General features: G+C 40.5%; 1 protein-coding gene and 1 pseudogene across 1 annotated transcript in view; one reads left to right on the top strand and one right to left on the bottom strand.

Annotated features, from left to right (window-relative positions):
* The window catches only part of LOC141326063 (uncharacterized), a 208,060-nt pseudogene extending 190,074 nt beyond the window's left edge, over positions 1-17,986 (bottom strand).
* Positions 17,987-23,376: 5,390 nt separating this feature from the next.
* LOC141326062 (uncharacterized) overlaps positions 23,377-25,473 on the top strand; it is a 629,392-nt gene continuing 627,295 nt past the window's right edge. Inside the window, 1 exon segment of the mRNA XM_073834763.1 lies at positions 23,377-23,949. Coding sequence (XP_073690864.1) covers positions 23,460-23,949 — 490 coding nt within the window. The 5' untranslated portion in view covers positions 23,377-23,459.

The following is a 25,473-nucleotide window of genomic DNA, read 5'->3' as shown; positions in this document are numbered from 1 at the left end:
ATTTTGTCATGCAAATATACATCCCAAAATTGTTGATAAAAACACATCTACTGTATTTGGAATACCCCTTTGGATCCATTTATGTGAGTTTCATGTCATAATAATGTACATTTTTGCTTACAAATTAACAACATTGAGAATTTCACGTTGAGTTTTCGAGTATTTCACCACATATGGTGCATGTCCACCCTCAACTTATTTGACGGGGCTGAATAAATTGGAAATGGACATTTTGTCATGTCAATATAAATCCCAATATTGTTAATAAAAAAACCTCTACTGTACTCAGCAAACTCAGTGGTATCCATTTATGTCAGTTTCATGTCATAATACTGTAGAATATGCATACAAATGAGCAACATTGTTGATTTCACGTTGGATTTTCGGGAATTTCACCACATATGGTGCATGTCCACCCTCAACTTATTTGACGGGGCTGAATAAATTGGAAATGGACATTTTGTCATGTCAATATACATCCCAATATTGTGGATAAAAACACCTCTACTGTACTCAGCACACTCAGTGGTATCCATTTATGTCAGTTTCATGTCATAATACTGTAGAATTTGCATAAAAATGAATGTCCACGGGAGCATTATGGAGGGCCCGCTGAATAAATTGGAAATGGACGTTTCGTCATGTGAAAAGTCCCAAAATTTGACCGGCCATAACTCACCCAATCTTAAAGAAATTTGGGTCAAAGTTGAACCGTCCCTAGGCCTACCGAACGCCACTCGTCCCGAGTCGATAGGCCCCCGGGGGCCGGAGATACGGCCCCCCAGAGTTAAGGGGGTCAAACGGAAGGACATGTCCCAGAGACTTGAAACTCGGCTCGTTTGTAGCACTCGAGGGGCCATGTTTGACGCCGCCTCTCCCGAGTCGATAGGCCCCCGGGGGCCTGAGATACGGATCCCCAAAGACAAAAAGTACCAACATTTGACCGGCTGTAACTCACCCGAAACGGGGGCAAACTCCACCAAACTCAGGGTATTATTAGACCAAGAGGACCTCTTTCCGATGCCACCTGCCCCAAGTCCCTACCCCCCCGGGGGCCAGAGATACGGACCCCCAAATGTTATGTCCACGCTCAACTTATTTGACAGGCCTGACATACTGCTTCCGTGGACACTTCAATAAAGTGTATTTTTTAATAAGTATGTGCAATATTGTTGATGAAAACACCTCTACTGTACTCAGCACACTCAGTGGAATCCATTTATGTAAGTTTTATCTCAAAATACTGTAGAATTTGCATAAAAATGAATGTCCACGGGAGCATTATAAAGGGCCCGCTGAATAAATTGGAAATGGACATTTCGTCATGTCAATAACCATCCCAATATTGTTGATAAAAACACCTCCACTGTACTCAGCACACTCAGTGGAATCCATTTATGTAAGTTTTATCTCATAATACTGTAGAATTTGCATACAAATGAACAAAATTGTGGATTTCAAATTGTGGATTTTCGGGAATTTCACCACATATGGTGCATGTCCATTTCCAATTTATTTGACGGGGCTGAATAAATTGGAAATGGACATTTTGTCATGTCAATATACATCCCAATATTGTGGATAAAAACACCTCTACTGTACTCAGCACACTCAGTGGAATCCATTTATGTCAGTTTCATGTCATAATACTGTACAATTTGCATAAAAATGAATGTCCACGGGAGCATTATGAAGGGCCCGCTGAATAAATTGGAAATGGACATTTCGTCAGGTACATAAACATCACCAATATTGTTGATAAAAACACATCTACTGTACTCAGTACACTCATTGGAATCCGTTTATGTAAATTTCATGTCATAATACTGTAGAATTTGCATACAAATGAACAAAATTGGGGATTTCACGTTGAGTTTTCGAGTATTTCACCACATATGGTGCATGTCCACCCACAACTTATTTGACGGGGCTGAATAAATTGGAAATGGACATTTTGTCATGTACATAAACATCACCAATATTGTTGATAAAAACACATCTACTGTACTCAGCACACTCAGTGGAATCCATTTATGTAAGTTTTATCTCATAATACTGTAGAATTTGCATACAAATGAACAAAATTGGGGATTTCACGTTGAGTTTTCGAGTATTTCACCACATATGGTGCATGTCCACCCACAACTTATTTGACGGGGCTCAATAAATTGGAAATGGACATTTCGTCAGGTACATAAACATCACCAATATTGTTGATAAAAACACCTCTACTGTACTCAGCACACTCAGTGGAATCCATTTATGTAAGTTTTATCTCATAATACTGTAGAATTTGCATACAAATGAACTAAATTGTGGATTTCAAATTGTGGATTTTCGGTAATTTCACCACATATGGTGCATGTACATTTCCAATTTATTTGACGGGGCTGAATAAATTGGAAATGGACATTTTGTCATGTCAATATACATCCCAATATTGTGGATAAAAACACCTCTACTGTACTCAGCACACTCAGTGGAATCCATTTATGTCAGTTTCATGTCATAATACTGTACAATTTGCATAAAAATGAATGTCCACGGGAGCATTATGAAGGGCCCGCTGAATAAATTGGAAATGGACATTTCGTCAGGTACATAAACATCACCAATATTGTTGATAAAAACACATCTACTGTACTCAGTACACTCATTGGAATCCGTTTATGTGAGTTTCATGTCATAATACTGTAGAATTTGCATACAAATGAACAAAATTGGGGATTTCACGTTGAGTTTTCGAGTATTTCACCACATATGGTGCATGTCCACCCACAACTTATTTGACGGGGCTGAATAAATTGGAAATGGACATTTTGTCATGTACATAAACATCACCAATATTGTTGATAAAAACACATCTACTGTACTCAGCACACTCAGTGGAATCCATTTATGTAAGTTTTATCTCATAATACTGTAGAATTTGCATACAAATGAACAAAATTGTGGATTTCAAATTGTGGATTTTCGGGAATTTCACCACATATGGTGCATGTCCATTTCCAATTTATTTGACGGGGCTGAATAAATTGGAAATGGACATTTTGTCATGTACATAAACATCACCAATATTGTGGATAAAAAGACCTCTACTGTACTCAGCACACTCAGTGGAATCCGTTTATGTCAGTTTCATGTCATAATACTGTACAATTTGCATAAAAATGAATGTCCACGGGAGCATTATGAAGGGCCCGCTGAATAAATTGGAAATGGACATTTCGTCAGGTACATAAACATCACCAATATTGTTGATAAAAACACTTCTACTGTACTCAGTACACTCATTGGAATCCGTTTATGTGAGTTTCATGTCATAATACTGTAGAATTTGCATATAAATGAACAAAAATGGGGATTTCACGTTGAGTTTTCGAGTATTTCACCGCATATGGTGCATGTCCACCCACAACTTATTTGACGGGGCTGAATAAATTGGAAATGGACATTTTGTCATGTCAATATACATCCCAATATTGTGGATAAAAACACCTCTACTGTACTCAGCACACTCAGTGGAATCCATTTATGTCAGTTTCATGTCATAATACTGTACAATTTGCATAAAAATGAATGTCCACGGGAGCATTATGAAGGGCCCGCTGAATAAATTGGAAATGGACATTTCGTCAGGTACATAAACATCACCAATATTGTTGATAAAAACACATCTACTGTACTCAGTACACTCATTGGAATCCGTTTATGTAAATTTCATGTCATAATACTGTAGAATTTGCATACAAATGAACAAAATTGGGGATTTCACGTTGAGTTTTCGAGTATTTCACCACATATGGTGCATGTCCACCCACAACTTATTTGACGGGGCTGAATAAATTGGAAATGGACATTTTGTCATGTACATAAACATCACCAATATTGTTGATAAAAACACATCTACTGTACTCAGCACACTCAGTGGAATCCATTTATGTAAGTTTTATCTCATAATACTGTAGAATTTGCATACAAATGAACAAAATTGGGGATTTCACGTTGAGTTTTCGAGTATTTCACCACATATGGTGCATGTCCACCCACAACTTATTTGACGGGGCTCAATAAATTGGAAATGGACATTTCGTCAGGTACATAAACATCACCAATATTGTTGATAAAAACACCTCTACTGTACTCAGCACACTCAGTGGAATCCATTTATGTAAGTTTTATCTCATAATACTGTAGAATTTGCATACAAATGAACTAAATTGTGGATTTCAAATTGTGGATTTTCGGTAATTTCACCACATATGGTGCATGTACATTTCCAATTTATTTGACGGGGCTGAATAAATTGGAAATGGACATTTTGTCATGTCAATATACATCCCAATATTGTGGATAAAAACACCTCTACTGTACTCAGCACACTCAGTGGAATCCATTTATGTCAGTTTCATGTCATAATACTGTACAATTTGCATAAAAATGAATGTCCACGGGAGCATTATGAAGGGCCCGCTGAATAAATTGGAAATGGACATTTCGTCAGGTACATAAACATCACCAATATTGTTGATAAAAACACATCTACTGTACTCAGTACACTCATTGGAATCCGTTTATGTGAGTTTCATGTCATAATACTGTAGAATTTGCATACAAATGAACAAAATTGGGGATTTCACGTTGAGTTTTCGAGTATTTCACCACATATGGTGCATGTCCACCCACAACTTATTTGACGGGGCTGAATAAATTGGAAATGGACATTTTGTCATGTACATAAACATCACCAATATTGTTGATAAAAACACATCTACTGTACTCAGCACACTCAGTGGAATCCATTTATGTAAGTTTTATCTCATAATACTGTAGAATTTGCATACAAATGAACAAAATTGTGGATTTCAAATTGTGGATTTTCGGGAATTTCACCACATATGGTGCATGTCCATTTCCAATTTATTTGACGGGGCTGAATAAATTGGAAATGGACATTTTGTCATGTACATAAACATCACCAATATTGTGGATAAAAAGACCTCTACTGTACTCAGCACACTCAGTGGAATCCATTTATGTAAGTTTTATCTCATAATACTGTACAATTTGCATAAAAATGAATGTCCACGGGAGCATTATGAAGGGCCCGCTGAATAAATTGGAAATGGACATTTCGTCAGGTACATAAACATCACCAATATTGTTGATAAAAACACTTCTACTGTACTCAGTACACTCATTGGAATCCGTTTATGTGAGTTTCATGTCATAATACTGTAGAATTTGCATATAAATGAACAAAAATGGGGATTTCACGTTGAGTTTTCGAGTATTTCACCGCATATGGTGCATGTCCACCCACAACTTATTTGACGGGGCTGAATAAATTGGAAATGGACATTTTGTCATGTCAATATACATCCCAATATTGTGGATAAAAACACCTCTACTGTACTCAGCACACTCAGTGGAATCCATTTATGTCAGTTTCATGTCATAATACTGTACAATTTGCATAAAAATGAATGTCCACGGGAGCATTATGAAGGGCCCGCTGAATAAATTGGAAATGGACATTTCGTCAGGTACATAAACATCACCAATATTGTTGATAAAAACACATCTACTGTACTCAGTACACTCATTGGAATCCGTTTATGTAAATTTCATGTCATAATACTGTAGAATTTGCATACAAATGAACAAAATTGGGGATTTCACGTTGAGTTTTCGAGTATTTCACCACATATGGTGCATGTCCACCCACAACTTATTTGACGGGGCTGAATAAATTGGAAATGGACATTTTGTCATGTACATAAACATCACCAATATTGTTGATAAAAACACATCTACTGTACTCAGCACACTCAGTGGAATCCATTTATGTAAGTTTTATCTCATAATACTGTAGAATTTGCATACAAATGAACAAAATTGGGGATTTCACGTTGAGTTTTCGAGTATTTCACCACATATGGTGCATGTCCACCCACAACTTATTTGACGGGGCTCAATAAATTGGAAATGGACATTTCGTCAGGTACATAAACATCACCAATATTGTTGATAAAAACACCTCTACTGTACTCAGCACACTCAGTGGAATCCATTTATGTAAGTTTTATCTCATAATACTGTAGAATTTGCATACAAATGAACTAAATTGTGGATTTCAAATTGTGGATTTTCGGTAATTTCACCACATATGGTGCATGTACATTTCCAATTTATTTGACGGGGCTGAATAAATTGGAAATGGACATTTTGTCATGTCAATATACATCCCAATATTGTGGATAAAAACACCTCTACTGTACTCAGCACACTCAGTGGAATCCATTTATGTCAGTTTCATGTCATAATACTGTACAATTTGCATAAAAATGAATGTCCACGGGAGCATTATGAAGGGCCCGCTGAATAAATTGGAAATGGACATTTCGTCAGGTACATAAACATCACCAATATTGTTGATAAAAACACATCTACTGTACTCAGTACACTCATTGGAATCCGTTTATGTGAGTTTCATGTCATAATACTGTAGAATTTGCATACAAATGAACAAAATTGGGGATTTCACGTTGAGTTTTCGAGTATTTCACCACATATGGTGCATGTCCACCCACAACTTATTTGACGGGGCTGAATAAATTGGAAATGGACATTTTGTCATGTACATAAACATCACCAATATTGTTGATAAAAACACATCTACTGTACTCAGCACACTCAGTGGAATCCATTTATGTAAGTTTTATCTCATAATACTGTAGAATTTGCATACAAATGAACAAAATTGTGGATTTCAAATTGTGGATTTTCGGGAATTTCACCACATATGGTGCATGTCCATTTCCAATTTATTTGACGGGGCTGAATAAATTGGAAATGGACATTTTGTCATGTACATAAACATCACCAATATTGTGGATAAAAAGACCTCTACTGTACTCAGCACACTCAGTGGAATCCGTTTATGTCAGTTTCATGTCATAATACTGTACAATTTGCATAAAAATGAATGTCCACGGGAGCATTATGAAGGGCCCGCTGAATAAATTGGAAATGGACATTTCGTCAGGTACATAAACATCACCAATATTGTTGATAAAAACACTTCTACTGTACTCAGTACACTCATTGGAATCCGTTTATGTGAGTTTCATGTCATAATACTGTAGAATTTGCATATAAATGAACAAAAATGGGGATTTCACGTTGAGTTTTCGAGTATTTCACCGCATATGGTGCATGTCCACCCACAACTTATTTGACGGGGCTGAATAAATTGGAAATGGACATTTTGTCATGTCAATATACATCCCAATATTGTGGATAAAAACACCTCTACTGTACTCAGCACACTCAGTGGAATCCATTTATATCAGTTTCATGTCATAATACTGTACAATTTGCATAAAAATGAATGTCCACGGGAGCATTATGAAGGGCCCACTGAATAAATTGGAAATGGACATTTCGTCAGGTACATAAACATCACCAATATTGTTGATAAAAACACATCTACTGTACTCAGTACACTCATTGGAATCCGTTTATGTGAGTTTCATGTCATAATACTGTAGAATTTGCATTAAAATGAACAAAATTGGGGATTTCACGTTGAGTTTTCGAGTATTTCACCACCTATGGTGCATGTCCACCCACAACTTATTTGACGGGGCTGAATAAATTGGAAATGGACATTTTGTCATGTACATAAATATCACCAATATTGTTGATAAAAACACTTCTACTGTACTCAGCACACTCAGTGGAATCCATTTATGTAAGTTTTATCTCATAATACTGTAGAATATGCATATAAATGAACAACATTGTGGATTTCACGTTGGATTTTCGGGAATTTCACCACATATGGTGCATGTCCACCCTCAACTTATTTGACGGGGCTGAATAAATTGGAAATGGACATTTTGTCATGTCAATATACATCCCAATATTGTGGATAAAAACACCTCTACTGTACTCAGCACACTCAGTGGTATCCATTTATGTCAGTTTCATGCCAAAATAATGTAGAATATGCATACAAATGAACAACATTGTGGATTTTCGGGAATTTCACCACATATGGTGCATGTCCATTTCCAATTTATTTGACGGGCCTGAATACATTGGAAATGGACATTTTGTAATGTCAATTAACATCCCAATATTGTTGAAAAAAAAAACACCTCTACTGTACTCAGCACACTCAGTGGAATCCAATGATGAAAGTTTCATGTCATAATACTGTAGAATTTGCATAGAAATGAATGTCCACGGGAGCATTATGGAGGGCCCGCTGAATAAATTGGAAATGGACGTTTCGTCATGTGAAAAGTCCCAAAATTTGACCGGCCATAACTCACCCAAAACGGGGGCAATCTTAAAGAAATTTGGGTCAAAGTTGAACCGTCCCTAGGCCTACCGAACGCCACTCGTCCCGAGTCGATAGGCCCCCGGGGGCCGGAGATACGGCCCCCCAGATTTAAGGGGGTCAAACGGAAGGACATGTCCCAGAGACTTGAAACTCGGCTCGTTTGTAGCCCTCGAGGGGCCATGTTTGACGCCACCACTCCCGAGTCGATAGGCCCCCAGGGGCCTGAGATACGGATCCCCAAAGACAAAAAGTACCAAAATTTGACCGGCTGTAACTCACCCAAAACGGGGGCAAACTCCACCAAACTCAGGGTATTATTAGATCACGTGGACCTCTTTCCGATGCCACCTGCCCCAAGTCCCTGCCCCCCCGGGGGCCGGAGATACGGACCCCCAAATTTTATGTCCACGCTCAACTTATTTGACGGGCCTGACATACTGCTTCCGTGGACACTTCAATAAAGTGTATTTTTTAATAAGTATGTGCAATATTGTTGATGAAAACACCTCTACTGTACTCAGCACACTCAGTGGAATCCATTTATGTAAGTTTTATCTCAAAATACTGTAGAATTTGCATAAAAATGAATGTCCACGGGAGCATTATGAAGGGCCTGCTGAATAAATTGGAAATGGACATTTCGTCATGTATATAAACATCCCAGTATTGCTGATAAAAACACAAGGTCCTAGGGCTTTGTGCTTTGGGGGCGCCAGCGAGGGGCCCCAGAGATGCGAGAATCTCGAATCTCGTTGCCCCACGATCCAGCGTCTCCAAACGGGGGACGTCCACGAACCCGCTAGGCCGAACCCATTCAAATAAATTGCAGGTGGGATTTTTTCAGAAACGTCCCAGGAGCACGAAACTCGGCACGGCGGCTCTCGGGGGCCCCGAAAGCGCGGGGCCCTAGGACGACGCGCTTTTTTTCCCGCGGTCCGATGGTTTCGTGCTTTGGGGGCCTGAGCGAGGGGCCCCCGAGATGCCAGAATCTCAAATCTCGAGTTCCTACCACCCATCGTCTCAGAACGGGGGACGTCCCACTTCCCATTTAAACGCGTACAGGTTTGGTGGACGCGCGCTCCCTTTTTTGACCTTTTGACCCCTAAAGAAGGCCGTACGGTCGCAGGACTTTGGCTACTGGCTGAGGGGGTCCCCTCGAGCCAAAGGTTTCGATTTCAGCTCGATCGGCCCTTTCGAAAGCGTGTCCACGAACCCGCTAGGCCGAACCCATTCAAATAAATTGCAGGTGGGATTTTTTCAGAAACGTCCCAGGGGCCCGAAATTCGGCACGGTGGCTCCAGGGCCATCCCAGAGCGAGGCGCTAAAAGCGCCAGGCCCTAGGACGAAGGAAAAATCGAGAGCCTCCTGCACAAAATATCTCCCTCAGTCTTCTTAGACTCTTACACAGTCAGAGCCTTTCGACTGATTTCAAAGTGTCAAAGGGGTATTTTTTTTCCCGAGGTCCTAGGGCTTCGTGCTTCGGGGGTGCGATCGAGGGGCCCCAGAGATGCGCAAATCTCGAATCTCGTGGCCCTACGACCCAGCGTCTCCGAACGGGAGACGTCCACGAACCCGCTAGGCCGAACCCATTCAAATAAATGGCAGGTGGACGCGCGCTCCCTTTTTTGACCTTTTGACCCCTAAAAAAGGCCGTACGGTCACAGGACTTTTCCGACCGGTCGAGGAGGTCCCCTCGAGCCGAAGGTTTCGAATTCAGCTCAATCGTCCCTTTCGGAAGCGTGTCCACGAACCCGCTAGGCCGAACCCATTCAAATAAATTGCAGGTGGGATTTTTTTAGAAACGACCCAGGATCACGAAACTCGGCACGGTGGCTCTCGGGGGCCCCCCGAGCTAGGCGCCGAAAGCGCTGGGCCCTAGGATGACGCGTTTTTTTTCCCACGGCCCGATGGTTTCGTGTTTTGGGGGCCTGAGCGAGGGGCCCCCGAGATGCCAGAATCTCAAATCTCGGGTCCCTACCACCCATCGTCTCAGAACGGGGGACGTCCCACTTCCCATTTAAACGCGTACAGGTTTGGTGGACGCACGCTCCCTTTTTTGACCTTTTGACCCCTAAAGAAGGCCGTACGGTCGCAGGACTTTGGCGACAGGCTGAGGGGGTCCCCTTGAGCCGAAGGTTTCGATTTCAGCTCGATCGGCCTTTTCGAAAGCGTGTCCACGAACCCGCTAGGCCGAACGCATTCAAATAAATTGCAGGTGGGATTTTTCCAGAAACGTCCCAGGGGCCCGAAATTCGGCACGGTGGCTCCAGGGCCTTCCCAGAGCGAGGCGCCAAAAGCGCCAGGCCCTAGGACGAAGGAAAAATCGAGAGCCTCCTGCACAAAATATCTCCCTCAGTCTTCTTAGACTCTTACACAGTCAGAGCCTTTCGACTGATTTCAAAGTGTCAAAGGGGTATTTTTTTTCCCGAGGTCCTAGGGCTTCGTGCTTCGTGCTTCGGGGGTGCGATCGAGGGGCCCCAGAGATGCGCAAATCTCGAATCTCATGGCCCTACGACCCAGCGTCTCCGAACGGGAGACGTCCACGAACCCGCTAGGCCGAACCCATTCAAATAAATGGCAGGTGGACGCGTGCTCCCTTTTTTGACCTTTTGACCCCTAAAAAAGGCCGTACGGTCACAGGACTTTTCCGACCGGTCGAGGAGGTCCCCTCGAGCCGAAGGTTTCGAATTCAGCTCAATCGTCCCTTTCGGAAACGTGTCCACGAACCCGCTAGGCCGAACCCATTCAAATAAATTGCAGGTGGGATTTTTTTAGAAACGTCCCAGGATCACGAAACTCGGCACGGTGGCTCTCGGGGGCCCCCCGAGCTAGGCGCCGAAAGCGCGGGGCCCTAGAATGACACACTTTTTTTCACGCGGTCCGATGGTTTCGTGCTTCGGGGGCCTGAGCGAGGGGCCCCCGAGATGCCAGAATCTCATATCTCGGGTCCCTACCACCCATCGTCTCAGAACGGGGGACGTCCCACTTCCAATTTAAACGCGTACAGGTTTGGTGGACGCGCGCTCCCTTTTTTGACCTTTTGACCCCTAAAAAAGGCCGTACGGTCACAGGACTTTTCCGACCGGTCGAGGAGGTCCCCTCGAGCCGAAGGTTTCGAATTCAGCTCAATCGTCCCTTTCGGAAGCGTGTCCACGAACCCGCTAGGCCGAACCCATTCAAATAAATTGCAGGTGGGATTTTTTCAGAAACGTCCCAGGGGCCCGAAATTCGGCACGGTGGCTCCAGGGTCATCCCAGAGCGAGGCGCCAAAAGCGCCAGGCCCTAGGATGAAGGAAAAATCGAGAGCCTCCTGCACAAAATATCTCCCTCAGTTTTCTTAGACTCTTACACAGTCAGAGCCTTTCGACTGATTTCAAAGTGTCAAAGGGGTATTTTTTTTCCCGAGGTCCTAGGGCTTCGTGCTTCGGGGGTGCGATCGAGGGGCCCCAGAGATGCGCAAATCTTGAATCTCGTGGCCCTACGACCCAGCGTCTCCGAACGGGAGACGTCCACGAACCCGCTAGGCCGAACCCATTCAAATAAATGGCAGGTGGGATTTTTTTAGAAACGTCCCAGGGACCCGAAATTCGGCACGGTGGCTCTCGGGGGCCCCCCAAGCGAGGCTCCGAAAGTGCGTGGCCCTAGGACGACGCCTTTTTTTTCCCGCGGTCCGATGGGCTCGTGCTTCGGGGGCCTGAGCGAGGGGCCCCCAAGATGCCAGAATCTCAAATCTCGAGTTCCTACCACCCATCGTCTCAGAACTGGGGACGTCCCGCTTCCCATTTAAACGCGTACAGGTTTGGTGGACGCGCGCTCCCTTTTTTGACCTTTTGACCCCTAAAGAAGGTCGTACGTTCGCGGGACTTTGGCGACCGGTCGAGGGGGTCCCCTCGAGCCAAAGGTTTCGATTTCAGCTCGATCGGCCCTTTCGGAAGCGTGTCCACGAACCCGCTAGGCCGAACCCATTCAAATAAATTGCAGGTGGGATTTTTTCAGAAACGTCCCAGGGGCCCGAAATTCGGCACGGTGGCTCCAGGGCCATCACAGAGCGAGGCGCCAAAAGCGCCAGGCCCTAGGACGAAGGAAAAATCGAGAGCCTCCTGCACAAAATATCTCCCTCAGTCTTCTTAGACTCTTACACAGTCAGAGCCTTTCGAGTGATTTCAAAGTGTCAAAGGGGTATTTTTTTTCCCGTGGTGCTATGGGCTCGTGCTTCGGGGGCCTGAGCGTGGGGTCCCCGAGATGCTCAAATCTCAAATCCTGGGTCCCTATGACCTTTCGTCTTGGAACTACAAAAATAGCTGCAAATGGACAAATAGTGGGTTCGTGGGACCAGGGGGGCGGGGCTCGTGGCCGGGGAGGAGGTCCCGTGGGGTTCCGCGGGCGTTCCGTAACAGTAATGGGCAAATGGACAAATAGTGGGTTCGTGGGACCTGGGGGGCGGGGCTCGTGGCCGGGGAGGGGGTCCCGGGGGGTTCCGGGGACGTTCCGTAACAATAATGGGCAAATGGACAAATAGTGGGTTCGTGGGACCTTGGGGGCGGGGCTAGTGGCCGGGGAGGGGGTCCCGGGGGGTTCCGGGGACGTTCCGTAACAATAATGGGCAAATGGACAAATAGTGGGTTCGTGGGACCTTGGGGGCGGGGCTAGTGGCCGAGGAGGGGGTCCCGGGGGGTTCCGCGGGCGTTCCGTAACAATAATGGGCAAATGGACAAATAGTGGGTTCGTGGGACCTTGGGGGCGGGGCTCGTGGCCGGGGAGGGGGTCCCGGGGGGTTCCGGGGACGTTCCGTAACAATAATGGCCAAATGGACAAATAGTGGGTTCGTGGGACCTTGGGGGCGGGGCTAGTGGCCGTGGAGGGGGTCCCGGGGGGTTCCGCGGGCGTTCCGTAACAATAATGGGCAAATGGACAAATAGTGGGTTCGTGGGACGGGGGTCCCCCCATCAAACCGGTAGGGCTGTGGACAAATAGAGGGTCGCTGGGACGAAGACCCCCACCGGAGTCATTCACTCAAATGAGAAATGGACAAATAGTAGGTTTGTGGGAGCAAATTCCCCACTTTGCATTGCAAAGCAATGGGAAATGGGCATATAATAGGTTCAAGGACAGTGGGGGGGGAGGGCTGGGGCAGTGGGGGGTAGGCCAGTGAGGGCTTATCGCCCCCCAGAGGCGTCCGTAGCCCTATTGGTCCCGACTACCCCAACGGAAAAAAAAGGAAGTCGAAACGTCCCGTTGGCCAGTTAAATAATCTGCAAATGGGATCCAAATCCACACTACGGTCCCACCGACCCACTATTTGCCCAATGGCAATTTAAATGAATGGAGAAATTTCCACGAACCCATTAAATGTACTACCTGAGGGCATTTCACTAGGTAGTCCATCACTAATTTTTCTTTTCCCCCTTGCAAGTGACAACTGCTGTACTCTTTTCGAGGATTGACGCGAAGTCATTTTCATTCATTCACTCAAAAGATCCCGCGGAAAGCTAAACCAAACAAGGAAGCGTCAAAGCATACCATGTGACGATTCTGAACGAATCACGTTGTCAGAAATTATCTTCAGCCAATGAGATTGCGCATTTAGAGTTAAATCCCCTCTTGTACTTTCACGATTGGTTGCTGATAAAAAGGAAATGACCATATTTGGATTCGACAGCATTGTACAGAAGAGAGAGAGCTTTCCAGCAGTTTACGTGATGACTGGGTACAGGCAGAGATCGCGGAGCAGCATGTTGATTTAGAACGCCAACTTTTGTTGAATTTATGAGAAATCTACAGACGCAAACAGACAAAGTGCAGTAAAATAAAGAACTAAATGTGTATTTCGGACTTTTTTTCACCACAAGTCTAAAAGAAGACATGTTATTGAAGACAAATATCCAAAAATCTCAAAATTGACCAATAAAAAAAAACGATGTTTTTGCCTGCCGTGTCTCGCCTTAAAAGTGAATTGAATGTCAGTTTGGTAAGTGGTTAAGGGCCGGGCTGAGTGCTGAGGCCAAGGCCATATAGGCTGCTCCGCCATGGCTTTCCAAGTTTCATGATCCACCATGTCTTCCTAAACGGTTTGCTCCGCCAAGGCTTCCCGAGCTTTTGTAATTCAACAATGGCTCCCCGAACTGTCTGTACAGCTCCCTGATGCACCATGGCTCCCCGGTCCACCATGGCCCCCCAAGCAGCACCCTGATCCACCATGGTCCCCCAAGCAGCACCCTGATCCACCCTGGCCCCCCAAGCCACACCCTGATCCACCATGGCCCCACAGGCAGCACCCTGATCCACCATGGCCCCCCAAGCAGCACCCTGATCCACCATGGCCCCCCGGGCAGCACCTGGATCTGTCAAGGCCCCTTGAGTACGCTGATCTGTCACGGCTCCCCCAAGCTCTCTGATCCACCATGGCCCCTAGAGTACCCTGATTTGTCTTGGCTCCCAAAGCTCACTGATCTGCCATGGCTCTTTGAGGTCCTTGATTTACCCTAGAGACCTTCTATGTCTCCCTCAGTTAGCAGCCTCCAGGGGGCCAATCCCCCTCCCCAGTTGATTATGTTACTGCGTGAGATGTACCCTCTGGGAAAGGGGAGTTATATCAAGTTTACAGACTGATTTTGCCTTATTTTTCACCTTTCTTTGTTTCTGTTTGTCTTAAATGTCTTTATATTGTATTGGATATATGTTCCCCTGATTACCCTTTGTGGATTTTATTAAAGAACTTTCATTTAATTCTAACCTCTGTGTTGCATATAGTCGTGACACTATGAAGGTAAAAGTGATATAAGGCTATAAGCTGTACAAAAATAAGTGGACCACATCATGAAATCAAGACAAGAGCTGATAGGTTCTTAAAGTACTGAGATTGTAGTGGCTGAAAGTGCAAAGAGTGAAAAGTTTTACACACTGTGTGAACAGTGTATGACCGAACTGTGTAATTTGGCAACAGAAAAAATGCTGTGCAAATGAGAATGAATGAGAAGTGTTTGAAGTATGTGCTTAAAGTTATGAGTTGTATAATGTAGCTTGGCTGGGTAGCCAAAAGAAAATAAATAAAATCGGCTGATGAGAAGCTATTTGTGCATAGATGGAGGAGGGGTATGAAAATGTGTTACTGCTGAATACAACTGGTTAATCAATTTTTTAAAAATACTTTCTTTAATGTATAATTAACAAGAAAATGAATGAAGGCCAACTGCTTAGGATTGTTTATTGTAGCAAATGAATTATAAAGGAAATAGTAATAATATTTACTGTACATACAGGCTACTGAAAGTACAACAAAGAATGAACTGTGCAGATTAAAAAACAGACCTGCACAAACCTAGTATAATATTTCAATGCTTCTGATAAAGTCCATAAACGTAAACAGATATTACAACAGTAAATTGAGATCAACTAAACAATTAGCTAAAATACACTTAAAGTCCCCCTGAAATCAAAATTAAAGTTTTTTGGCTTTTAGTATGAATATATTAGCCTTAAGGTTATCTATAAACTAGTGTGCTGCAAAACAAAGACAAAATTCGCGTTTACAAGATATGGGCATTCAAAACTTACAGTCCCGCCCCCTACACAGAGACGCATTAACCCGAAGCAGATCATATGCGCTCATATGTACGGACAGCATGTATTAAATTACACAGCCTCAGCATGATTATGATCACTATTTGGTTTTAGCAAGTTTCATATTGAATCTGTGCGGTAATTTATTAGTCTGTGGCTGTCATAAGCTTACAAATGCGGCTTTACCGAGCTCAATGGATCTTGCCCGAGCAGATATTAATGGAGAGCTATTGGCTATTCAAAATTAGTGGGCGGGGCTGGGCGATATGTTTTTGTTTCAGTTAAAGGTTGTATCAGCGATTTCTAGCCTAAAACATAAAGTGTCAATTTCAGCTGACCTTTCTTCACGATCCGCTCGCTGCCTGCCCCATAAATTGTCTGTGAAAAAACCGCGTCTCTCTGGTCAGCCTAGGGTCCGAGATATGCCAAAAAAACAATCGGCGCTATCAACACACCACACATAACCAAACAGTGTTCCAACCAATCAGCGTCAGGGGTTTGGTGTTGTGGACTTTCCTACTGGTGCTGGGATGTGAGTGAGGCGGAGCGAAAGTCCACAACACCAAACCCCTGACGCTGATTGGTTGGAACACTGTTTGTTTTTGTGTGGAAAGGTTGGTAGTGCCGATTGTTTTTTTGGCATATCTCGGACCCTATGCTGACCAGAGAGACGCGTTTTTTTCACAGACAATTTATGAGGCAGGCAGGGAGCGGATCGTGAAGAAAGGTCAGCTGAAATTGACACTTTATGTTTTAGGCTAGAAATCGCTGATACAACCTTTAAAAGTACGTCACCACATAGAATAACGCTGCGTGTTTCAAGGCACTTCAGTGGACCTTTAAAATCAATGGGAACAAGTCATTTTGTTCAGTTTATGTCAATTAATTTATAATCTTCCAGTTACATTGTTGCTTTTCCCAGCAAGGTCAAAGTTTGTCTAATATTTTGATACAGAGAAATCCACACATGCAATTGAGTGACATACTCGTCATAGTCACACTTTGAGGGAATCTACTGCAATCACTTAATATTTGAAATTACAGTAAAGCAGATGATCAGGTATGGCCACAGTACAAAAAAAAAAAAGCCTTATGATAAACAAAAAGAGATGAAGGATGCATGAAAGTGATCAAATGTATCCCACATTTAGCTTTGGTGTGAACATCCTTGATTTCACACAGCTTTTTTCTCATTACACTCTTGAACAAGGAACACAGACAAAGTCTGACATTTGCATGATTTTTAACATATCTGTAAGTGTGATGGAAAATGTTTTTATTACTTTGACTACACTTGAATGTCTTTCAAAATGAATGAGCAGATGATTCTAGAAATTGCTCCTTTTTCTAAACTTCTTGCATTGAAGAAAATGGCAGTTCCTTTCCAGAATGAGTTTGCAAATGACGTTTCATGTTGCTCTGACATGTGAAACTCTTCTCACACTGAAGACACTTGTACGGTTTCTCTCCAGTGTGAATGCTCAAGTGAACATCAAGACTTGTTTTATATGAGAAACTCTTTCCACACTGAGGGCAGGTAAAAGGTTTCTCTCCAGTGTGAATTTTCATGTGGTTATCAAGCGTACCTTTCAGTGTAAAACACTTTCCACACTCTGGACATATGAATGGCTTCTTATCGGTATGAATTTTCATGTGAGTCTCAAGAACACCTTTTCGTGAGAAACTCTTCCCACACTGTTAGCAGATGAAAGGCTTGTCTCCAGTGTGAATTCTCATGTGGACAGTAAGGTATTGTCTCTGTGTAAAACTATTCCCACACAGTTTACAGATGAAAGGCTTCTCTCCAGTGTGAGTTCTCACGTGAACAGTAAGGTTATTTTTCGTTGTAAAACTCTTTCCACACTGAGGGCATATGAACGGCTTTTTTTTGGTGTGAATTATCATGTGAGTCTCAAGAACTCCTTTTCGTGAGAAACTCTCCCCACAGAGTTTGCAGGAGTAAGGCTTCTCTCCAGTGTGAATTCTCATGTGGACAGTAAGGTTTTGTTTCTGTGTAAAACTCTTCCCACACAGTTTGCAAATGAAAGGCTTCTCTCCAGTGTGAACTCTCATGTGGACAGTAAGGTTTTTTTTCTTTGTAAAACTCTTTCCACACTGAGGGCATATTACTGGCTTCTTTTCAATGTGAATTTTCACGTGACTGTTAAGATGTCCACTTAAGATAAAACTCTTTCCACACTGTTGGCAGCTGTAAGGTCTCTCTCCAGTCTGAATTCTCATGTTAGAATTAAGGTTTGTACTTTGTGTTTTTTGATTTATTTCTGGTGAGGATGTTTTTTTATTCTGTGAGCAACTAATTGATTTTTCTTCAGTTTTGAAATCATGTTTCTCATTTTGATCTTTCTCTTCTGTTTCATTGAGTTCTTGACTCTCCTCTTTCAGTGCCATCAGGTCTGAGGTCAAATAAGAAAAATGTAAGTAAACAGCAGTTTAAAGGCACGAAGCAACAGACATCAAAACACTTAGACTAATGCTGTCAATTAATTAAAAAACTATTTGACAATAAACAATTTCACATTGAATCTTCAAATTAATGTAAGAAAACATAAAGATTGTACATTTAAAATATGTGGCTTATTGGCATCTTTTTACCAAGTAGCCAATTGTTACCAGTCTCATTGATACAAATACTGCTGCTGATCTGTCTCTATTAAACACATTTCCTTCCAATTTTAATCATTAATTATAGCTATAAATAAAAACAATTATTTGTAACATGTATATTGTTGTGCTTTTATCACAACTACTATATAATGATAAAAAAACACTCCTTTTAAAAAACCCACACATAATCTTCCATGTTCATCTTCACGTTAGAGAATTTAAAAGCAGCATTCAAGTAAGAAATATTTCCTAATTAAACCCACAAAGGTTACGATGAGAGATTTTCGGTTTCTATTTTATTGTTTGGCTCCAGAGTTGGAGAGTAACAAAGTACATGTAACGTCATTTCATATTTAAAATACAAAATGAGTAACTATTACAGAACATGTTACCTGTTTCAGATGCAGAAAAGTTAGTTGATGCATTCATGACGTCTAGACTGGACTATTGTAATGCACTACTATGTGACTGTCCTGCATTTTCAGTTAACAAGCTACAAGCTGGTGTTTCTGAAATATGATTATTTATTGCTTGTTGTAATGAACATTCACTGCTATTTACATTTTAATATCACACTTTTGATGATAGCAGAAAAATCACTTAATAAAACAAATGTCAAGTTAAAAACTGAAGTGTCATTGTTTGCTTCAAGCAAAATAACATTTTTTTTGTCAGATACCGCTTTCATTGTTTTCTAATCAAAAGTAGATACTGTGTTTAATGTTACACAAAATATGTTTTTTTTCTATAGAGCTGGACATTTTAATAAGGACCAAATGAATGAGTTCAGCTTTGAGAATAAAAACCAACCTGTTTGTTCCTCAGTATCTTCATGTGTGACTCTGAATGTTTCTTCAATCTTCATGTCTTCACTCTCCTCCTTAATAAACGCCATCTTTGTAATAGTGTCACGTGGATCTCTGTTGATTCTCCAGGTGTTTTTCTGTGTGTTTGTACACTGTGTCCTGTTTAAGATGAGAATACATAATAGAAAAATCAATGCAAACTCAATCTCTGGGTGAGTCTCAATCAGCTCCTAGTTCAGTAGTCAGTGCCCTGGAAAGACAGTCAGAGAGTTAATAGACTTATATATAAAAATTATAAAATATATACAAATAACACCAAAGGTTCATATTTCGATTATAATTTTAGGCTATTTATATTTGGTACTAAATTATTTGTTTTTTCATATCTAAAATATTACACTTTCATGAAATCATTCTCGGTTGTGATTCATTCGTTTGTGTTTGTTGTTGTCGTTTGTAGTCCGCATGCCGCTGGATCGAATCACTGAATCATTTCACAAATGATTTGATTCAAATGATTCGGATTCTCAGTTTCTCTCATCACTTCTTATCATCACACGATTGATTCATGAGAGAGCGAAATGAGACTAAAGGCTGTTACTAAAGGCTAACGTCTTCAGTAACACTGGATAAAAAATTTCAACGTTATATTTAATAAGGATGATTTATTTTACATAGCTTGTAAAAACGCTTTAAAAACGCAACAATGTCCATTGGTTTAAAAACTTTAAAAGCACAAACCTTTCTTCAGGTGAATCACAAACAGACGAGGAGCTCGGCGCATCTTTATGACGTCACATCACCAGAGCAAAATAAAAGTCCCATTGGTGCACTGCTCTCTAGAATCACAAATATATCATAGAAATGTTGTATATAGAATAGAATTTCGTACTCATGTGATGATGCTTTTCTAAAGTTACTAACATTGTAGATCTATTAATAATATTCTTTATTAATGTTCATTTATAAGACTATGCTTTCTGTTTATATACCTTGCCATTAAATTCACATTAAACTAGTCAATGCTGCTGTGTAACGTTTACCAAGGTTGTGTGATGGCAAATTTAAAAGGAAAATAGTCCATTGATTATGACCTTTTCAGTTTCGTTAATTGGCAAAAACATATTCAACTGTTACTCCTCTTTTTTTAACATTTAACATAACATCTTCTTTTGTTAACATTGAAAAGTTTGGCTAATAAAGACACAATAAACAGTTTATTAGAAACTTTAACTAGAAGTACATCCATCAGAAAAAAATCTAATATGTCATGTTGTATTAGTGTTATGATTTTAGTGAAGTTAGAAGTTTTGAAAACAAAATACCTTTAATACACCTGCAGGAAAATGAAGATCAGGGGTCCGTTCTTCGTACCTCGCTAACTAAGTTAGCTGGATTTGATTGTTGACGATTTGGCATGATCTTGGATCGCTCGGTTCTTCGAAGCTCATCCTGGACTTGCTGTCATAGCAACAGGTGCGCAAGCTTAAACCTGCTCTGGAGCAGGTTTATTTCATGTAAACAGGATTTAGGCTGCGCTCCTGGCGGGTTATGATTGGTTGAAATGGCGAAGTCACATCTGATTGGTTAAAGAGCACGACTGACGCGGACTGACTCACGTGGGAAAAGAAAAGTGTCTTGCAAGAAATTGCATATAAATATATGTGAATATATACTACCGTTCAAAAGTTTGGGGTCAGTAAATGTTTTTTTTTTTTTTTTTTTTAGAAATTAATAATTGTATTCACCAAGGATGTATTAAGTTAATAATTAAAAATGTATTAAAAGTTAATAATAAATAATTTACATTGTTTTATATATATCACAGGTTCCAAAAAAAATTTGGCAGCACAACTGTTGATATTATCCAACATTGATAATTCTAATAATAAATCAGCATATTAGAATGATTTCTGAAGGATCATGTGACACTTAAGACTGGAGTAATAGCTGATAAAAATTCAGCTTATCATCACAGGAATTAATTCTATTTTAAAGTATGTTAAAATAATAATAATAATAATAATAATAATAAAACATTTTATATTGTAAAAACATTTTGCAATATTACTGTTTTTTTTTTTTTGTATTTTTAATCAAATAAATGCAGCCTTGATGAGTATAAAAGACTTCTTTAAAGACTATTACAAGCCTTACTGACCCCAAACTTTTGAACGGTAGTGTATAAAAAAATAAAAATATGAATAAAATAACATATCAAGGAAAAAACATGTAACCGGGGCAGCATTAACGCATTTAATGTGTTCACTACTTTTTGCCAGCCCTCTCTCCTTGCTTTTCCAGCCTTTGCAGTGTTCCCTTGCGTTTTAAATAAACTCTGAAACTCCTGAAATCCCTCAATCAAGAGTTCTTGCTCTGCTGCAGAAAAATACTGAGCGAGCTCCTTTGTCATGTTCGCCGACCAATCAAAGAGTTGCCCATCAATGTTTCTACTATCGATACGTAGCCCCTTTTAAGCCACCCAGTGATCTCAAATAACTTCATCCAGCTATACTAATCATCAACAACAGGTGCGTTCGGAGAACCGGAATAGCGAGCTCATAGTTAGCGCGATGATTTGATCTTGGATGTGTCATTTGATCTTGGATGTGTCATTTGATCTTGGATGTAGTAAGCGAGGTACGAAGAACGGACCCCTGGAGACTCTTGTTTGAGCTGGTCCTGTGTGTCGCTGTGGTCATCCAGACTGACTAAAGCACTCAATCACTGGAGTTTATTTAGATTTCAGGAGGCCGTTCTTACAGATGAAGACAAAGCTCTCAGACCACAAGCTTAAACACAGTATTCAAGGATGTGAGCAGTTCGTTTTAAATTAATATATTTAGCTTTAGGAGTGTGTGAATATGAAATCATAGTAAGTGTCATCTTTTGTCTTTATTGGCTGTTGATGTTTCTGCCTCATTTCTTTAATTGGTGTCTTTGTTTCTGATCAATATCTGAGTTAAATATGAATGCAGAGGCTGAAGGTGAGACTTTCCCTGATCTCTGTGATAATGAGTCTATAGTTCTGCTGATTGGATTAGAGTCGCTGTAAATCTGGGCAAATTCCTGTAACTGTTTACATCCTTTGCATATTTTATCTTCTAATGATGATCCTGAAATCTGAATAAAACTACAGTGATTGAGTCTTTAGTCAGTCTGGATGACTGCAGTGACACACAGTAGCATCTCAATCAAGAGTCTCCTGATCTTCTCTTCTGAGTTTACTACAGGTCTAACTAAATATTGCTCGTATTTTGGTTTCAAAACTTGTAACTTCACTAAAATCATAACACTGATAGTACACAATTATACTTTTTAATGAATGCACTTTGTATCTTGTATTTATAAACTTAACTGTTCACTGTTAAAAGGGAAGATGAGGAGTAACAGTTAAATTTGTTGACATGGTTTTTGCCAAGATGCAGAAAAGTTCATAATCAAGTTTAATAAATGAATGGCAGAGAGGATGGCAAAAGGAAATCAAGGGTAGACACATTTTTCTGTTCAATCTAAAGTTAGAAACAAATGTTTTTGTACTTGTCCATCCTGTAGGGACTCAGTTAAACTGTAGATTGAGGTTGGGGCATTGTGGGTTAAATACTTTTTTGTATATTGTAGGAAAGCATATTATTCTCTTTTTTTCTCTCCTTTAATATTCACTCACAAAGACTGTTGATGCCGATCAAATACCATTATATGAGTCTTAATTTGAAGTAATTTTCATTTTTTTGTGCAGATCGGCTTTAAAAAAAAAAAAAAAAATAGCGCACCTTGTACACGCACAGTAATATCCCCGCATTATTTTCCCTCCTTTTGGCGCTTCACACTCCAGTCCAGCGGGTGGCACTAACACACACACTTCTGTTTGATAAACACCATTAAACCTAAGAAGAAGAAGATTTTTTTCACTGCTCTCTGTTGTTTTGTTGTGATTTGGTTTTAGTTCAGTCTGTGAGAAATGAAGTTTCTGTAAATAGAAAAATACCGTTTTTGAATCCGGTCAGTAGCCTAAATACCTGTAATATTCTCATCCTCACAGCTGTGACTAGGTTTGGAAGTGAGCAGGAATATCTGGAGAGGTTTGAGCTGAACTGAGATCTGCTGCTGTGAAGATGTTTGTTAAAGTGGAGAGTGAGGAGAACATGAGTGAACTAGAAACCTGGAGAATAAAACAGGAACCAGAACATTTGAAAATAAAACAAGAGGAACCAGAACCTCTGAGAATAAAACTGGAGGAACAAGAACCTTTGAGAATAAAACTGGAGGAACCAGAACCTTTGAGAATAAAACTGGAGGAACCAGAACCTTTGAGAATAAAACTGGAGGAACCAGAACCTTTGAGAATAAAACTGGAGGAACCAGAACCTTTGAGAATAAAACTGGAGGAACCAGAACCTTTGAGAATAAAACTGGAGGAACCAGAACCTTTGAGAATAAAACTGGAGGAACCAGAACCTTTGAGAATAAAACAAGAGGAACAAGAACCTTTGAGAATAAAACTGGAGGAACCAGAACCTTTGAGAATAAAACTGGAGGAACCAGAACCTTTGAGAATAAAACAGGAACCAGAACCTTTGAGAATAAAACATGAGGAACAAGAAGGTTGGTTTTTAATCTTCATTTCATCTTTAATGATTGTTTGTGGTACATCAGGCTTTCAAAGCTTTAATAATACTGACACAATTAAAATGGAATATATCGTATTACATATATATACATAGCCTATATTAGGGCTGCACGATTAATCGAACGATGTTGTGAGGTGCGTTTAGTCAATGAAGTCGGTACTTTGATTAGTAGTAAATCTCCATCACGTGCGTTCAGCTGCGTTCAGCTGGAGCGTTCAGAGGCGTAAATCACTGACAAGCTACGCCAAATCGCGCTCAAAATCGAATGCGATTTTGAACGCGATTTGGCGTAGCTTGTCAGTGATTTACGTCTCTGTGTATTAATTGCCGCTCCAGCTGAACGCACGTGATGGAGATTTACTACTAATCAAAGTGCCGGCTTCATTGACTAAACGCACCTCACAACATCGTGCGGTTAATCGTGCAGCTCTAGCCTATATATTTATTTATTTATTTATTTTACATTATATTACATTTTATTTGGATGGTCCCCCTAGTCTATTGACTAGGAGCAACTTTGCAACTACATGTCAACTAACACTCTTTAGATTATTAGTAAACTTAGATTAAGGTGAGGCTAGGTAGTAGATTCACATACTTGCAAAGTTACATATCAGTTTGTCTTTTGGGGAACCTTCAAAATACAGTGTTTGAATATATTTCATTTCATATTATGTAGTATTACATAATACTAATAATAATTACTGCTAGCTGACATGCAGTTACAGAGTTAGTTCTCAAAAACTGTCTAAGACTGAGACTTATAATACGTTATTACTATGAGGAGTTAATCATAGCCTTAAAAGCTATAACCACAAATAAGTAAATATTATAATACATTAAAACAGTTCTTATTTATACTATTGAGATGATACAACATACTATAAGTTTTTTTTTATAATGCATTATGCATTCAATATAATGCAGTAAGAATACTCTTAAAATGCATTATAAATACGTGTTTCAAAGAAAGTGTTACTCAATTCTTTTATGAACAGATCAAACAAGGCTGATGCAGGAACAGTAGTGTTAACTGTAGTCTTAGTGGTGCGGCAGAAATAGTCCAACATTTGTTCGTACAACATTTTGGGAGAGAAATTCAAGCACTTTTCAATGACTTTTAAGTATTTCATACAACTATTTCCAGCACTTTATAGCTCTAAAATCCAGTTTAAATTATATTTTTAATGGGACCAAACACAATATATATCAAAATAATGTTTTTGTAATAAAAAACATTTATGTAAAATAACCAGTAGATGGCAGCAGAGGCGCACTTATTGACTCATTAGTCATTCATTTTGACTTCCTTTATATTTTGAAATGATAAAATAACTATTTTAAAACAACACTTCATCAAGAAACTTTTTTCAAAACGCCAAACTTTTCTTCACTTTGCGACTGAATCGCACATCAATTATAATCACTTAAGTTGTTGGTCAGTTGATAATGGTACATATAGTAAGAGTAGAATATATACATTTTCTATATGAAAATT

The sequence above is a fragment of the Garra rufa genome, chromosome 2 (genome assembly GCF_049309525.1).
Source record: "Garra rufa chromosome 2, GarRuf1.0, whole genome shotgun sequence".
Taxonomy (NCBI): domain Eukaryota; kingdom Metazoa; phylum Chordata; class Actinopteri; order Cypriniformes; family Cyprinidae; genus Garra; species Garra rufa.
Note: the sequence above shows the minus strand (reverse complement) of the source record. Positions and strands in the feature narration are given on the sequence as shown.